Source organism: Elephas maximus, chromosome 8 (genome assembly GCF_024166365.1).
Source record: "Elephas maximus indicus isolate mEleMax1 chromosome 8, mEleMax1 primary haplotype, whole genome shotgun sequence".
NCBI lineage: Eukaryota > Metazoa > Chordata > Mammalia > Proboscidea > Elephantidae > Elephas > Elephas maximus.
In genome coordinates, this window is record NC_064826.1 from 58,816,542 (window position 1) to 58,830,731 (window position 14,190).

Below are 14,190 nucleotides of genomic sequence, written 5' to 3' on the forward strand. Positions count from 1 at the left end.
GGTCGCCTGGCGCGCCCCTCACTTCCCCGGCAGCCCGGAGCCAAGCAGCGGCTCTGACTGCCCCCGCGCAAAGTCGCCGGGTCCCCAACTCTTTGTCCTCACCCCAGCCTTCCGTCTGCCTCCTGCGCCCCCTCCCCCGACGCTGCAAAGGGGGCGGCGATCTGGTACTCTCAAGGACTCCCCGCCACTCTCCTCTCACAGGCTGCCGCTGCTGCTGCTGAATCCCCGGCGTTACAGCCCAGCCTGGGGACGCCCGGACCAGAGGATGGGGACCCGCGCCTGAGCACTGCCGAGGCGTGCACTTGGGGCGAAGGCCGGGGGCGGGAGGAAAGGGGAGGGGGAATTCCTGATTCCCTGGCAGACCAGGAAGTTGTGCTTAAAAAAAAAAAAAAAATTGCCGGCCCGCTGTTAAGCAGCCACCTCGTCAGAGCAGCATGTGGACTGGCTCACAGAGTCCCCTAAGTGTTCTGTGGCTGCTGCCACTGCCGCTGTCAGAGCAGCCGCTGCCAGCAATCGGGGGCCCCACGCGGGGTGAGGAGCGGGGACGCGCGGCTCCCGCGTCCCCTGCTTACTACTGGCTGCTTCTTCTCGGGAGGTGGCAGTCACTGTTGCTGCTGAGAAACCAGCCCGCATTTCCACCGCTGGTTGCCTGGTGAGGAGTTGAGACTGCGCCTCTTACCTGGACCCACATGGCTTGTTACCTGGTCATCAGTTCGAGACATCTCAGCAATGGGCACTACCGGGGTATTAAAGGAGTCTTCAGAGGGCCCCTCTGCAAGAACGGATCTCCCTCACCGGTAACCTGCACACACACACACACACACACACACACGCACACGCACATGCACACGCGCGCGCACACACACACACACACATTCAAAATCAATGTAAACGTAAAGATATATTGACAGGGAGATTGTCCTGGGCACACAAAGGCTGATACAATGAGAGCGAAGTAGATATCTAAGACATAAGTCTTGCATGTAGGTACATTGTGTCTGTTTATACAATTTATTGACAAACTGCTACACAAGAGGGATGTATATTTACCTGTGTATTTTCAATACAGCCATTTAGGATCTATAGTGCTACGGATGCAAATACTGAGGCAGTTAACTGCAGGGCTGTGGAGGTAGCTTCTCTGTGCTATGTCAAGTTATGAATCGGCTGATTTGGGTAGCCTAGAAAGTTTGAGTGGCACTTTATGGTATACTTTTGTGAAGTTATCAGTTGGGGTTAGTTTAATAATGCTGCTGTTATTTTATAAGAAAATATAGATTTTCTGTCAATGTACAGGCTAAAGGAAGGTGTTGGGTGACTAAATCTACTGCTTTACTATCTCGGCTCTTTAAGGGAAGCTAAAGATTTCTTTATGAAAATCTTAGTTGGACAGTATGTTGTAGTATATACAGATACAGCAAAATTGCAACTTGAGTGATTGCTATTCAATGCAGTAAACTATTCAATGCAGTTAACTGTTCACTTTATTCAAATACTTTTTAGTTGCTGTTTTTTTAAAAATCTTCCATTAAACATAAAATGATTTTGTCCAAAATCTATGACTTAAATATATTATTAACTCATTCTTTAGTAGATACTACACTGATGTTTTAAGAAAATGTGCATATATATGTATATGTAGCATGATATATTAATAATCTTAGCACTATTAGTAAGTCATTAAGTGTCTAAACTTAAAGATCAACTTTTCTAGTTTAATGTAAATATCAGATATTAAGTCTGTACTGATATAAAGAGAAAGGCTTAAGTTACCTGATTTTTCTTTTTAATTTTTGGCACTTTCCATCACAGTTTAATAATTGCAATAATTAGTAATTTTTTAAAATAATTATTAAAGAAAAACAACCTTTGTTTAAAGGGATATATATGATTAGCATGAGAAATCAGAAAATGTAAGTACTCAGAGACATCACTAAGACTCCTAATTTTGATAAACTATTGCCTCCCATGCTTTAATGCACTGTGGAAAGTGAGTTGTGGCAACCTTCTCCCCAACTACAGGTACTTAATCAGTAGTAGATAAAAAATATTGTATAGATCTGTACTTGCAATTCATCCATTGGGTTAGAAGGAATTGGAAGATTTTAGTTAAATAAAGTCCACATTCAAACCTTCTGAGCAGTAAGTCTAAATCTTTCCAGTTTTTAGAGATTTCCAGGGTTGAAGTTACTGCAGCCTCAGCAAACCACTTTCATGTTTAACAACCCACTCTGTCAGGAGAAACTTCCTGGTAGCAAACTTCAATCCTTCAAATTTCTCTTTAAGCCCATTTGTTTTGAAAACCCAGAGTATTTCACCTTTCTCATCAGGATAGTATTATTTTTCAGGACTTTGATAATCTCTGTGGCTGTTTTGCAAAGCTTCCTGTTGGCTATGGAAATCTGAATTGGTTAATGTGTTGTAATATCAGTGCCTTAACAATTCATAGGATGAAGGAAGGTTTACTTTACAGTTTCCACATTGCTTCAATTCTATTATAAACTGGTTAGAAGATGGTGTTCATTTCCTAAAGGCTAAAGAGTTTGCAGAAGAGATTTCTGTCACATGGACAAAGGTGCCCTTCCTTGTCCACCATAGTAACACATCTCCTGGGAGCCTGACTGACCACACAGGGACTGGACATGTGACTGTGAATATAAGAATGGACCCATCATCCACATGGCTGTGCTGCTGACCAGGGCTTACCAGGCACACCACATGCACAGGACATTACACAAGTGCTAATTAACTTACTTCGTTATCCGAGCTCTCTATTTTGACTCACTGGATTGTTCTTTCCAATATTTCCACATTCAGGTGTACTTAGATATAAAACGAAAAAAAAAAAACCAAAAACCCATTGTCATTGGATCGATTATGACTCATAGCGACCCTATAGGACAGAGTAGAACTGCCCCCATAGGGTTTCTAAGGAGCAACTGGTGGATTTGTACTGTAGACCTTCTGGTTAGCGGCCAAGCTTTTAACCACTGTGCCACCGAGGCTCGAATTTAGACACACACCATTAAAAAAAAAATCTAAATTAGTCTGCATATATACTTCTCAATCCTGATTTGATTTATTTTTGTTTTCTTTTACATGTTACCAAAGAATTTGAATGTCTTTTTCAAAGTTCGAATAGTTTTGCATGAGAAATGAGTAAGGTGTGCAAAATTCATGTTTTGTTCATTCTGTGTCAAAGGCTGGTGGTTGACACAAGTATTAAATAACATTGCGTTGAGCTTGGCTTCCCACAGCATAACAGTCTTTCTCCCAAAGTTAAAATATGTCACTGTTTTCTGGACCCTATTATGCATTTGAAAAACAATTTCCTGGTCTTCGTAAGTATGTGTTTACCTTCTTTATTAATGAGTGAGTTGTGAAGCATGAAACTAAAAACTGTATGGTTATACATCATTTCTTTTTTATGCTTAGCAACAAATAGCCCCTCCAATTACTTTCAGGCTGACACAAATTTATTGATTTTTTCCCCTCGGTATAAATATTAAACTCCTGTATCCGTAAAATACACAGTCATCTATTTTCCTTTAAGCATACGGCTACTGAACAATACCTTTTTCAAATTTAGTGCCTGGAATGGTCTCAAATTGACATTATATCAATGACTTTAAATATTTCAACTGTCTGAGACTCAGTTTATCTGGGACTATAGATTGGGCTATCATTAGCTGACTTAACTTTTCTTTTTCTTAGTTCTCCAATAATCAACTTTGGTTCCTACTCTTTTAATTGAAGGGATCTTTATATTTTAATCCATAATTTCCTATTTAAATATAGCTATTTTTTAAAAAAAACAAACAGTACGTGGTCATAATATCAAACATGACAGAATTATTGAATGAAACTTCTGTATTCCTTGTTGACATAATAAGAGCTTTTTCTTTCGTATTTCTGATTTAAATATTCATAGATAACATAGGTTAATATGTCACTGTCTTGAAGATATAACTCATATATTTAAAGTAGTCATATACATTTGTTACATTCAAATCACATGCTTGTAGAATTTGAGCACATGATATTGCCTCTAGAATTTGAAAACATGATATTGCCTATAGAATGTGAACACATGATATTGCCTGTAGAATTTGAACACATGGTATTGCCTGTAGAATCTGAGCACATGATATTTCCTCTAGAATTTGAAAACATGATATTAAATTGAAGAGAATGGTTATATTTATATACTTTTTTATTTCAAAGGATTTCATTGAGAAAACATAGTATATCATTATATGGAATCTTTATAATAAATACTTAATTGATTACTTGTGAAATAAAGCATTTCCCCCCCGAACAATTTTCACGAATCAGTAAACTCTGAATATCATATAGTGAAATTCAGTTCCTATCTTCTGAGTGGAAGCATGCAAATGTCTTATCTGTTGCATCTCTCTTCTTTTTGGAGACTTGCGTATGAAAAAAATAGCATAAGCTTTTCAGCCTAATTAGAATGTGAATAATTGATATGAGATACTTTGTTACTTTAAATCCAGGAGTTTAAGGAAAAGAAAAATCTCAGACAGTATTCCATATTGCTTAAGGATAAAAGTCTTTATTCTTATGGGAAAAAATAATGCATCCTCCCATATTTTAGGATAGTCATCACCAATCCTACTTCAAGAGGAAAATAATCTAATTGAATGATGACATTAAAAATCAGTATGAGATACACATACACATACGTGTATATACATAGATATACATAAATAGATATAAAGATACAAATACACACATTGGTCAAACACAAGTTATATATCACATTATAGTCTCTACCATCAAACATATTAATGATAAAATTTTATAACAATAATTGAAGGATTCATTAAGAAAAAAAGTCTACAGGTGAATTCATTTTTTGATGAACTTCTAAGTTATTCTATCACCATACTTCAGTGATATTTTGTATATTCTAAAATATCACCTTAAACTTATATTCATTTGGGTATGTTTTGTTATGGCTTATTCATCTATGCATGGTTAATAGCAAGAATTATTTTGGATACCTACTGATAAAATGTTAATAATGATTATAGTTGTATATTTTATCTGTGGTATACTTTTAGATTATTATCACTCTTTTGAAGATTAAATGGGGTGATAGTTCTTAAGATGTTCTTATTCCTGACAGCATCATAGTTAGATAGCCAGAAGTGTTTGCTTCTGGGAATGTCTACTGTGTTCCCCTAAGACAGTCTGGATGTAAAGGAACTTCTTGAAATTTCCACATGAGCAGCAGATTAGCGTTCTTGGAATTTTTTTTTTAATGTTTAGTGATTGTATTTTAAGTTACGTATCTGGCTAAACTAGATAATAGAAGGAGGTGGTATATAAATAAACATTTTAATGGACTAAAAAAATCCTGCTAAGCTCCTTTCCCTTTTTTAAACTACAAATGTGTGTATATATAAAAAAAAAAGGCACACATAAACACAAATACACACACACACACATACACATATATACATATATATATATATATATTTTTTTTTTTAGGAAAGATTAATTACCTTGAAGCTGCATCTATCTAGAGAACTCCTTAAATGAAGACATGAGTACAGCTATATCCTTGACTATTTTCTAATGCCTGTAATACAACTGTGTGTATTTTCATTATGCTTAATAAGAACATGTTTAAACATTAACAATGCTCACAAACAGGTACACTTTTCATGTGCCTAATATAATCATGAAGACAAGCCCTCACGTAGGGAAGTCACCTGCCTCTTCTTCTCAAATTCATGAATACATAATACTACCTTCCATATTCCAACTTTCAGATGTTTTCATTAAAGAAGACGGAATGATGATTCTTATAAATATATACTTTCTTTATTGTGTCAAATATCCTATTAAGCAATGTCCTATTTTCTTATTGCCTTTTCAGTCCTTTCTTTTCTTTTTCAAACTGATTTCAGGAGCTTGTGTTTGGTATTTATGCCTAACAAAATAGGCATAAATTTATGTTTATATGGCTTAGGAAAGTTTGCATGATAAGAAGAATCAAATATTCTAGTGCTATAATTTGATACTTTTATGAGATTATACTATATTTATTTCAAAATTGAAATTTAATTAGTCAGATCCCTTGATTTATTTTTTTTAGATATACACCTAAGGTTAACTCTGTTTCAGGTTTCCATCCCATAATTTGGAAATAAAATTACATAAATATAGAACATCTTAGAATCACGTGTAGGCTAAGTGAAGTTGGTATTTGACATATAACTTAATGATTTGTAGTCAAAAGAATCTTAGTCTTCACTGTAACTGTGACATCTTTGTTGTACAATGCATATCACTAAAATACATATTTTTTAAGCACAAGTATTAACAGAGCTTGAAATGTCAGTAGATTTAAGGCTGCACTGGGAACAAGAAGTAAGAGGAATAATAATATATATTTCAAATTACTTTATCAAGTTTATTTTAATGGGAAGTCAGTTTGTTCAAAATATACATTGTCCTAATAATTCTTTAGTATATATGTACTTACTTTTTAAAGAAAATAATTTGAATCAAAACTGAAATAAAAAATGCCACCTTGCTTTAAAATGTCTTTTGATTTTAACAGATACAGTTTTTCATGAACATTCAGATAATCTTTACAAGATGATAGGTAGCAGTCTTTTGCAGACATGAGTCTTATGCTTTTGTATATCAGGTTTATTTAGTTGATGAGGTCTCAGGCAAGGAATTAAATATTTAATATATTTTCATGAAAGAGTTCTACAGTTTCCCTTGCTTTGGAAATTCTTACGAAACTTTAAAAGAAATTCCAGAAATTTGGATTACATTTTACCTTAGACAGCATTCTCAGTAGTAACTATAACATTCTTAGCATATTGAAGAAGAAGAAAAAAAAAAAGTGCAAAGGAATGTCATATAGCATTTAAAATAGAGAAGGCCTTTTTGAATTCCTCTTTAAAATATTCACTAACGATCTTAATTTTCCTGAGATGGATCCCAGATAACAAACATTAAACTCTTCCTTCATTCTGATTTGATATCTAAAATCCAAACATATACTTCTGAAGAATATATATGTTTTCTATGCAGATTTATAAAAAACTCTGTAACTTTTTTTCCTTTTCTGCTTTGGCTGATAGGAGGCCCAGAGACAAACCTGTGACTTAACCAGGCAGTGGGAATTGCCTCTTGGCCTTCAAATGGACCTGATATTCCCACCCCTGCTCTTCTCCTATTCCCAGTCTAGCTCTAATTTTAATTTCCTTTTCCTTGGCTCTTATTCTTTTAAATTGTCTTTTATTGTTTTAACATATAAAGTTTCTTTTGGTTGACTTAGGTCTATTGTGAAAGCAAGCCAGGCTATAAATAAATGACAAGGTATAGCATGTCCAAGCATAGGGATGCCACTCAGGGGCTGTGTACCGGACAGCTCTGGGAATGATTCATGGGGAGTATTCAGTTTGATCATCTGTAGCAAGTATAATTAGTGTTGCCAGTTTTTTGCTTCGACAATTGGCAAATTCCTTTTGGCAAATTGCATTTCACTTTTGTGTGGGTGAAAGAGACAAAATATAGTTTATTTTGAAGTGGATACTGCCAGTATTTTTTTCCCCCTTAAATCATCCTCTCCCTCCCTGTTTTTCTTCTTGTCATCCTTTCTTACTCTTTTCACTCCCATGAGTACCAACTTTTTCAGCATCTTTTTTTGTTCACACATAGGTTAGGATAAGAACCATCTCATTCTGTCTGCTGTCCCCTACCCCCCACCCCGTAGATGTTTCTTCTCTGTTCACCATCCCTGCACAACTTTTATCTCTAGTTCAGAATGTAGAACTTCCCCCATATCTCCAATCAGAAGCCACCTACCAGTGTTCTTCCCTGCCCTCCTTCCCACAGCTATTACTCAGCACTTCCCTTGTCCCATGTGCCTCCCCAGCACCAAATACAGTCAGTTCCCAATGCTCATACTTACATATGTCCTTTCCAGATCTCTATTTTGCTATGAATAATCATTTCCCTAACATCTTTCTTGGCAAGCAAAGGCTGTATACATTTCCTCTTTATGAATGAAATAAATGCCATGTTCTAAACAAAAAATAACCATGGAGCCCTTTTCTGGAGTGATGGAGAGGGTGGAGGCTCCCCTTAAGTCTTACCCTCCCTGGTGATGTTCTTCATCTGAACGTGAAATGGAGAGACTTGGAGGTGGTCATATTAATCAGGTTCACATTATCTTAAAATATTCAAAGTCTTTTCATGATACAATTCTCAAGCACATCTTCAGCTTCGACTCTATTCTTCCATATGATCCTATGCTCAAGCCATACCCAACTGGTCATAGTTCTTAACAATGACACATGCTTATAGACCTTTATGCCGTTGCACATGCTGTTCCCTCTGCCACAAGTCTTCTTTTCCCCTTCTTCATTTGTAGAGCCAAGTACTATAATTCTTTCAGACTTTACTAAAGAGTTGGGTCCTCATTCGACTTAGCTGAGCTCCCTGTTATAGTCCTTCTCTTGTAGGCTGCCATCACTTCCATTGTCTGCTTTGGTTATCACGGAATTGTAATTGTTGTACTATACTGGTCTACATTTTGCGATTTTTGGGAGTTAGATCTGCTTTCACCTATATATCCCCAAAGCTGAGCACAGCATCTGACTTATTATACTTAATCAACAAATATTTGTTGAATGAGTGAATAAATGAATTAATGAATGACTTATGTCAGAAAGACAATATTAGATTCGTCATCATTCAGAACACTACCATGGATCTTTTTGATATGAGGAGTGCTTGAAATTTTTATCTCATGATTTAAAAGTCCCCTAGACTTATTGAATAGTGGTGAAATAACTTCTGTGAAACTGCACTGCAAGAAAGTCCCAGAAAAGTGAAAATAATTCTTCAGGGTAGATGTTTGTATTTTGTAATTAGTGAATAGAAGGAAATTTGAAGTATATGTATAGGGCTTAAGAACATTAATTTATACAAATACTCATTTTCATGTTTTATTTTTCCATGATGTAGTTTACATAGATATATTTCACCCCATCCTTAGCACTACTGGATTGTTTATTGCTCCTAATCAATGATAGAGAAGTAGTACTGCATGGAGGTCAAGAAGGGAAATCAGAGTTAGATGGTGCTAGTTTTACATTCTAGTTTTGTCACTGCCTAGCAGTCTTACCACTTTTCTTAACTTCAATTTTCATTTCTTCACAATGGGGACAGATAGTCCCTAATGCAGTGTTTTCCATCTGGTACCTGATGTTCCTTAAGTGTTCTGTAAATATTAGCAAATAGTGAGATTGTGGGTGTTTACATGTGTGTACATCTGATGGTGTGGTATGGATAAACTTTTGAAGACAGCTTGAAGATTTCTGATGTAAATAGTTATTTTTATTTTAGTTAATTTAATGATTTCAATAGAAATCAAATAGATTACAACAGAAATTTAGTTGGTATAATATGCTCCCTTTGGTATAAATATGTTCTCTTTAATTAGTATAAATATGTTGGTTGTAGCTCCATGGTGAAAACTTTTCCATTAAGAATTTTTGTAAGTCAACTGGAATCTTTAAGAGTGTAAACTGTTCCACTGATGGATTAAGTGGACACTGTTTCCATGATAATGTCTCTTACTTAAACATATACCATGACCATTTAGTCAATTGCTTTTAGTATAATTTAATACTTTCTGCTAATCCAAATTGCAGAGTGCTTTATACCATGTAACCATTCTAAAACATCTTCTGCAAATGGCTACAAGAAATTGACAGTTGGGTATATATAAAAATTCAGATATGAATTAGTTGAGCAATGTTTTTCATTGGCACACATTTAATAGCTCCTGAGAAGTGAATTACAACTGATTCCCTTCCTATTTAGTGAATGAGTAGTAAGGAGGAAGAAGGGTGTTGCTTACACTTTTTCTTTTGTATTTTTGTTTTTAAGAGACAATCATTCCCTAATCAATTACCACCATAGCTCTCGAGAAATACCATCCAGGAACAACCACAGGATAGTTGTTGCATAATTGTCGACACTTTCTAACTGCCTGAGCTTATCAGTCACATACATCCCAAAAAGGTTTTATTAGCACTTGTCCTTTCCTGAGTTAGTCATTTGATATTCATTAAGCATGTAGGATGTGGCCCCTGTCTACAAGAGGAGCTTGGACTTCTTCTAAGTAATGAATTATATCTAAAATATCCAGCCATCTAAGGTGAATGTAAAGAGAAAGTAATACTCTTTGGAGTGGAGAGAATCAGGTTTTGTTGTCGTCAGCTTCTTAATACAAATCAATTTTTGTTATAGCAGGTAAAATAGATACTTGATTTCCTTGCTTTATTTGTAGAACCTGAAACTTGGAAGAGCCCTTAGCAATCTAGTTTAGTCTCCCTCTGTATATTTTCTAATATATACTATGGAAGACAGAATAATGCCGCCCTTCCTTCCCCCCAAGACGTCCATGTTCTGAATTCCTGAAACTTTACCTTTTACAGGGCAAAAGGGACTTTGGAGTTGTGGTTAAGGATCTTGAGATAGAAGATTGCTCTGTATTATCTGGGTAAACTGTAATCACAACCATCCTCATAAGAGGGAGTTGGGAGAGTCAGAGTCAGAGAGAGATTTGCAGATGATACGCTGCAGGCTTTGAAGATGGAAGAAGGGGCCACAAGCCAAGAAATGCATGTGGCCTCTAGAATCTGGAAAAGTCCAGAAAATTGATTCTTCCCTAGAGCCTCTAGGAAACCACGCAGCCCTGCTAACACCCTGATTTTATCTCAGTGAGACTTCTGATCTACAGAGCTGAAAAATGATAAATTTGTGTTGTTTTAAGCCAGTAAATTTGTGATAATTTGTTATAGCAATGACAGGAAATGGATACAATTACACTTAATATGATTGTCTGACCTCTGCTTGAACATTTCTAATGGTGGCAGCCTCTTTGCTTACCCAGGTGACTTATTCTCTTGCGACACTAATGTATTGAATGCTGAATCTTCCTTGCCTCCTTTCTACTCACTGTTCTTCATTGTGCCCTTTTGGAACTAGAGGGTAGATCCCTTTTCAACATGACATTCCTTCAAATATTCAGAGGCAGCTGGTAATTTTTCTTTGTTAAGTCATGTAAAGGAATGAAAAATTTATGAGAACAAAGTACGCCCTCTGACATGTACATCAGTTGCATTTTTTTATATATTAATCGAACTTTCTGTAAGTCTAAATGCTTTATTATACTTTTTAATGTAATACAAGTTTTAAAATATACTAGTGGGGTTTTTCAAATCCACGTGGTAGTGGGTAGTGGGGTTTTAAAATACAGTGGTGGATTTTATTTTCTATAAAGTGGTCAACTTGGAAAACATTATCATATATTTAGAAACAGTATCTACATTTTCAAATATTGTCTACTTTTCCTAGATATTTTACTTTACTACTGTATATATCCTCTATCTGGAAGACAAACTTAAGCACACAACAAACCAGATCATTTTAAAGGCACTTTTAAGATCATCCTTCTTAATTTATTTAGTCTTAGATTTAGATGTTTACAAATTTCTAGGACAAAAAAGCACTAGTTTTAAATAAAAAGTCGTGGTACCAATTGAAGTAATAATTGTAATTTCATGAAATATCAAACATGTTCTATGCTAGACAAAAACCAAAACTACTGCCGTTGAGCTGATTCTGACTTAGAGTGACCCTATAGTACAGAGTAGAACTGCCCCGTAAAAGCTGTGAATATTTACGGAAACAGGCTGCCACATATTTCTCCCATGGAATGGCTGATGGGTTTGAACTGCCAACCTTTCAGTTAGCAGCCAAGTGCTTACCCACTGTGCTACCAGGGCTCCTATGCTAGACATAAAACCAAAAAGCCAAACCCGTTGCCATGGAGTCGATTCTGACTCACAGTGATCTTGTAAGTCAGAGTAGAACTGCTCCATAGAGTTTCCAAGGAGTGCCTGGTGGATTTGAACTGCTGACCCTTTAGTTCGCAGCCATAGTACTTCACTGCTACACCACCAGGGTTTCCATGCTAGGCATACTAGGCATAGTGATATCTAAATTAAAAGTTTTTTTTTTTTTTACTTTTGCACTCAGGACTAACATAGAAATTGGCACAAATCATAAGTGTACAGCTATTAGTTGCCCCAGATATAGCTGTAGGACATTATAGCAACCCAGAAGCCCCCAGGAGTCCTTTACCATCCACTATCCCACCCCAAAGGCAACCACCCTTGTAAAACCATAGATTATAAACTGTTCTATTTTTTAAAAAATTAAAAACTAAACTGAATTTTAGTAAGGAAGACATAGACATATATTTACATCTCAACTGACAGAAACTATTGAAATTAGACCATCTTTTTTTTGGCAAGGGTAGACACTGGACAGTGTTTCAGTGATTTCACTTTTGTATTTCACTTTGTGTGACTGAAGCAAACTTGCTAACTATTTGAAACAATTGAGCAAGAGAATACTGTTTAGGTAAGAATGAATGGATTTATGCTAATAAAACACATAGATAATATCTAGGGTGACATCTGTGAAGTATCTCATTATCGTTTCCTTAATATTACATGTTGAAACTCAAAGATCCATCCCTCATGTGACTTAGGAATTCCTTGCAAGTGGTTAGTCATAGCTCTGCTGAGTTTTCATTATTTGAGGGGAGATGTGAATTATGTATTTAGTGGCAAGATAATAATAAATGATTCCAGGAAAGAAACCTCTGCTTAGACTTCTCATAGAGATGAAATTTATGTGCAAATGCTACGTAAACTCTATTACAAAAGTTGTTATAATTTCACATCCATGCACAAGGATAAATACAAGTTTGCATTGCCATGGAAACAGGATAATTGCCAAGAAGATTATAGATAAAGCACCCAAAATGCTTATATTAATCAATCCTAATTTAAGGGAATTTAAATATACTTAAAGAACTAATCATTTATTTTTAATCAAATTTAATGTTCCTCTTCTAATATTCATAATATATGGTGTGAGTTTGAGAGGTCTGTTTGATGTTGTTATGAAAGTCCTTGGTCACAATCACTGAGAATTTCCTTTCTTATCATCATGAAGAGAAGATTTGGGAAACTGTGTTACAAAAGAGAAAGAAGAAGAAATAATAAACCTTCTTTATGTGTCCCTTCTAATGGTAGGTCCCTTAGGTGTGAGGTTTTTTTTTTTTTTAATCACACTAAGTTCTATTCTCTTTAATCATCAGCTACACTCCAACCCTGAAAGTAATAGAGAAAACCAGTTTCCCATAGGAAGTACAGCCGGTAAGAAGGCATAACTGGTAAGAAATTATAACTCATACACATAAACATATTCATAGGGAATGGCCATGAATGAATTTATAGTAAAAAAAAAAAAAAAAAAAAACCAGTTGCCATGGAGTTGATTCCAACTCATAACAACCCATATGTGTCAAAGTAGAATTGTTCTCTATAGGGTTTTCAATGGCTCATTTTTCAGAAGTAGATTGCCAGGCCTTTCTTCCAAGGCACCTCTGAGGGTAGACTTCAACTGCCAACCTTTTGTTTAGCAGCTGAGTGCTTATCTGGATTTATAGTAGCTTCACTTAATCTGAAGCTTTTAGAATTAGATTGAATATACAGTAACTGGAATACAACAGGTGGTCTAGTTGTGGGAAAAAATTCAGGTACAAAATTGTTAAATTCTTCATTAAGTCAAGAATATAAGGCTGGCCTTATGATTCAGCTTCTAATCTTGATGAGTGTTATGTTTGACAAGACGTGGGAAGAAACCGCAACTTTAAATTTTTTTATCACCCTCTCTTAATTGTTTGAAATAACTCACTGAAGTTTGGCCAGTGTTTTTCAGGTTGCTGTTATGTAATCAATTAATTATGTTTTAAAACTATGATATCCTTTATTCTAAGGAAACCTTGGGAGCCAGGGAAAGTTAGACATAAGTAGAACTGCTTTGGCTAAAGCTGGGGGGCGGTATCTTGGACGATGAAATATACCACCTTTTTCTCGGAATCTGGGACAGGAAGGTACATCTGGATATAAGCCCTGAGGATTCAAGATTTGAATGCCACATAGATGGACCAAGACAAGCAAGCACATGATGTTTTCAGAACATAGTTAAAATGCAATGCATATCTGTTAACTGGGGGAAACTCAATTAGCTTTTTGACATATTTCCAAT

General features: G+C 35.8%; 1 protein-coding gene across 1 annotated transcript in view; it reads left to right on the plus strand.

Annotated features, from left to right (window-relative positions):
* Positions 1-368: 368 nt before the first annotated feature.
* ZNF804B (zinc finger protein 804B) overlaps positions 369-14,190 on the plus strand; it is a 583,465-nt gene continuing 569,643 nt past the window's right edge. The window contains exon 1 of the mRNA XM_049893625.1: positions 369-797. Within this exon, the coding sequence (XP_049749582.1) occupies positions 690-797 (108 nt within the window). The 5' untranslated portion in view covers positions 369-689. The remainder of the gene's footprint in view (positions 798-14,190) is intronic.